Here is a 4341-nt window from a genome sequence, read left to right on the forward strand (position 1 = left end):
CACCACAATAAAACATAACTCCACTCGGAGTACAATATCCATCCATAATCATAGATCAATAATACCTCGGTCATTTGCACGAGAACAAGATAAACACATAAGCAAAACCGAAACTTTTAATACAAAATAATTTGCAAGTCCCAACACAAAAAGCAACAAGGAAATCCTATCTTTTCAACAATTCCAAATTTGTTTCAAGCCTAGGATTTCACCAAATCAAAGATTTCCATAACAAATCTCAAGTTTCATACAAAATAAAGATTTCACAAACTCATGGATACATATATCAATCACAATTTCCACGATAACAAAACAAAAGCCAAAAGTGACATCCAAGATTTTCTCAATAAGAGCTATCATTCACCAAAGTACCAAACAAGTATAAATCAATAAAACTTACTTGAAATATGATATGCACATATATATATATATATATATATGGGAAAACATCATCTAGGGACGTCCCTAGATTTCAAATCTAGGGATGTTTTTAAATCTAAGCCGTTGGATCATCATCCGATGGTTGATTGATTATATAAACACTGTGACATGAGCGAGTGACTACGAGAACCCGATGCCTACTGGGGATCAGTCGCTACTGATGATTGGGCTGAAAATCTATAGAAATGGACTATAGCAATCTACAGTAAACCCTGGTTATAACAGTAACAATAGAAGATCATTGGGAAGACCAAACTTGGGCTAAGTTTGGAAAGAAGATCGGGAGATCTTCGGTGACTATCTTTGGTGAGATAGTCGCGTGTGCCTTGGTGGGCACGTCCCTCGGGAAAGGGAGACCTTCTGAAGTGACTTGAGGAAGGAAGCAGCTGCAGGCAGAAGGAGCTCGGGTCGAGTCAACTGCTATGAGGCGGACTGAAGGAACCGAGGAGGTTGAAGGTCGCAGATTCGAAAGTGCATCGGCTAGAACTCGGTCATGTTCGGGTAAGGTGGGCCATGTTGCAACTGGGTGTTGCAACATCTAACTTTGGAAGGTGTCCAAGTTAGGAAGCCTCGAAGAATTCTAAAAGAGATAACTTTGTGGACGTCGGTGCGTCTATATAAGAGATCCTGCTGAAGATTTAGGATGAGCCAAAACGGTGAGAGACTCTTCGGTGAGAGTTGAGAGTGTGGCCGTCGAGGCGATCTTGAGAGGATATTCTTTGTATCGAGAGAGTGAGTGAGTGTTGTACTCTTTCTTCCTATACCTCTTTTAGTGGATTGTTTCTCGGGCTCGGCCCCCGGATGTAAGCGAGGTGTGCTACAGGCCGGGTTATCAATTTGCTTGTCTCCTTTATCTTGTTTTGATTGTGTGTGAGTGTTTGATTTTTGAGTGAGTTTTTGAGTGAACTTAACACATAACACCCCCACCGGAACCATAAAAAACATTTAACATTTTATGAGATAAGATAATAATAATTAATAATTTTAAATATATATTTTGGTGCTGATAATGTGTTTTGAAAATAAGAAAGCAAACAAATACAATACTTAAAATAGAGAGAAGAGAAAAATAGTCTTCTTATTCACTTCACTACAGACAAATTGCCATATACTTACGCTTTTTTTTAATAACTGTTAAATTTCGTAGCTATAAACTGTTTTTACTGATGGTATTTTAAAACTGTCAAAATATTATTGTATATTGACTTTTAGTGACAGTCAAATATGTAGTTATAGACTATTTATACCAATAGAATATTCAATTTGTTAGAATAAATATGATATTTACTTATAGATATTGTGTCATTGGTATAACTACTACTTTATATTGATACTTCAGAATTAAATAATTGTTTTTTTTATATTTTTATAATCATGAACAAGGAATCATTACGAAAATCTCAAGTTTTTTTTTAATATCTATATACTAGCATACCCTTTTCATCTCACATAATGTATGCATATATTGGTTTTTATTATTCTTGTAACACAGTGAATTTAAAAATTAAAAATATGTATGATAATTACGATAATAGTTTAAAACATCAATTCCAAACTTTAGGAAAAAAAATCACAATGCTTATAAATTTCAAGAAGAAACTAGACATGTAGGATGTATGGTGGATAATTATTACTAAACATAGAAGTTAATGTAATTGCAGTACACATTAATTAATAAAGGCAATGGCTTGATAATCACAAAAGTTTAATTAATAATAATGAACATTTCTAAACTACAAAATTCCATATATTTTTAACCTAAGCAAAACAAAGATACAAAACACATAATTAAAAAAAATCTAAATTAAAATTCTTTTTTTCCGGATAAAAGACATAATCACCATTTTTAAATTCTCATTCACGAAGCACACATCCATCCAAACATAACAAACCTTTTTAAAAAATTTTATATAAATTTTTTATAATAATTAATTAAAAAAATAATAATATTTATAAAATTTTAATTTAATTAAATATTAATTAAGTTAAAATTTAATAGCCTCAAATTAAAATTCTTTCAAAAGTCACACACGTCACGTGTCAAACGCCCCTATAAAATGCCCACCCCACCATGCCCTCACAAACCGCAACCTCTGCTCGTTGAGCTCTCGTGGTGCAAAATGACGGAAAAGCCCCGATCATCCCCTTCCCTCCCTCTCAAGACCCGCCTCTCCCTCTCCTTCCTCAGTACCCTCAGCGACTCCGCCTGCCGCTCCGACGGCACCGTCAACCGCCGCCTCCTCTCCCTCTTCGACTTCCGTTCCTCCCCCAACCCTCGCTTCTCCTCCGGTGTTCGCACCGCCGACATCACCATCGACCCCTCCCGCGACCTCTGGTTCCGCCTCTTCGTCCCTTCCTCCCCCTCCGGCCACCGCCTCCCCATCATCGTCTTCTTCCACGGAGGCGGTTTCGCCTTCCTCTCCGCCTCCGCCTCCACCTACGACGCCGTCTGCCGCCGATTCGCCCGCGAGCTCCCCGCCATCATCCTCTCCGTTAACTACCGCCTCTCGCCGGAGCACTGCCACCCCGCACCCTACATCGACGGCCTTGACACCCTCCGCTTCCTCGAATCCTCCGGACTCGACCGATCCGACGCTGATGCCTCCGCGATCGCAGATCTATCCAACGTCTTCCTCGCCGGCGACAGCGCCGGCGGCAACATCGCTCACAACGTCACTCGCCTCTGGGCCGCGGAGCACGATTCGAAACCCTGGGCTAGGGTTCGGATCTCAGGACTGGTGGCCATCCAGCCGTTCCTCGGCAGCGAGGATCGGACACCGGCCGAGATCCGGCTCGAGGGAGCTCCGCTGTTGTCGACGAAGAGAACGGATTGGCTCTGGAAAGCGTTCTTGCCGGAAGGGGCAGATCGGGACCATCCAGCGGCGAATGCATTAGGACCGAAGGATGATGTGGAGCTGGAGAAGGCGTTCCCGGCGACAATGGTGGTGATCGGAGGGCGGGATCCGTTGCAGGATTTGCAGAGGAGGTACGCGGAGGAGCTGAGGAAGAGGGGGAAGGAGATGAAGCTTCTGGAATACGCTGACGCGGTTCATGCTTTCTATGTCTTCCCTGAGCTGAAGCTGAGCACGGAGTTCATCGGAGAAATGAAGAGCTTCGTTGAAACACATACCAAGAAGCAAGAGATCAATAGCAACATCTGATCTGATACAGTCTGGTATGCTACTACGTACTGTTTCCTTTCTCTTTTTAGTTCTGAATAATGTTTAATATATATATAATATTTGGTGGCAATTGAACGATTTTGAAACTTATGCTATGTTTGGATTGAGGGCAGACGAGAGAAAGCAAAGTAAAGTGAGGGTTTTGAGAGGTCAAAGTCGACCCTTCCCTTGTTTGGATTAATATTTTTAATTTAACGAAGAGTCAAAGTCGACCCTTCCCTTGTTTGGATTAATATTTTTAATTTAACGAAGAGAAAAAAAAAAGAGTTAACTCTGACTCTTTGAAACCCTTCAAAACTCCTCTTTTTCTGACCCCCGAGTTGGGGTGTATAGAAGGGGAATCTTGTAAAGATTTTAAATTTTTTTAAAAGACCATATTACCTTTAATTTTTTTAAATTAATTGCATAACACCACTTTATAAGTTTTTTCTTTCACTTTCTTCAGTCTAATTTTATTTTAATCAAATATTCACATGTCATCCATCACAAATCTTTGTTTTTATATATTTCTTTTTTGTTTGTTTTTTTTATCTGTTTGTTTATGTTTTATTTTTTATTCCTCAATTCATCCTTTATTTTAATAGAATTCTATATTTTTAATATTTATTAAAATTTACTTAAAGTGTGAATTTATTTGAGATATTCATGCACGTGTTTGAATAGAATTTATTAATTTTTTATTTAATAATAAGGACATAATTAGTAAATTATATTATTA

At 38.8% G+C, this 4341-nt stretch overlaps 1 protein-coding gene across 1 annotated transcript; it reads left to right on the forward strand.

Moving 5' to 3' along the window:
- The first annotated feature begins 2545 nt into the window (after positions 1-2545).
- On the forward strand, positions 2546-3602 carry LOC120259905 (probable carboxylesterase 18). Its single transcript, XM_039267364.1, has one exon. It carries the CDS (start codon positions 2562-2564, stop codon positions 3600-3602), a length of 1041 nt encoding a protein of 346 aa, XP_039123298.1. The 5' UTR covers positions 2546-2561.
- Positions 3603-4341: the final 739 nt, after the last annotated feature.

The sequence above is a fragment of the Dioscorea cayenensis genome, chromosome 5, assembly GCF_009730915.1.
Source record: "Dioscorea cayenensis subsp. rotundata cultivar TDr96_F1 chromosome 5, TDr96_F1_v2_PseudoChromosome.rev07_lg8_w22 25.fasta, whole genome shotgun sequence".
Taxonomy (NCBI): Eukaryota; Viridiplantae; Streptophyta; class Magnoliopsida; order Dioscoreales; family Dioscoreaceae; genus Dioscorea; species Dioscorea cayenensis.

What these genes read in the sequence shown, in the direction of transcription:
- LOC120259905 (XM_039267364.1), top strand. Translation starts at nt 2,562, where the DNA reads ATGACGGAAAAGCCCCGATCATCCCCTTCCCTCCCTCTCAAGACCCGC.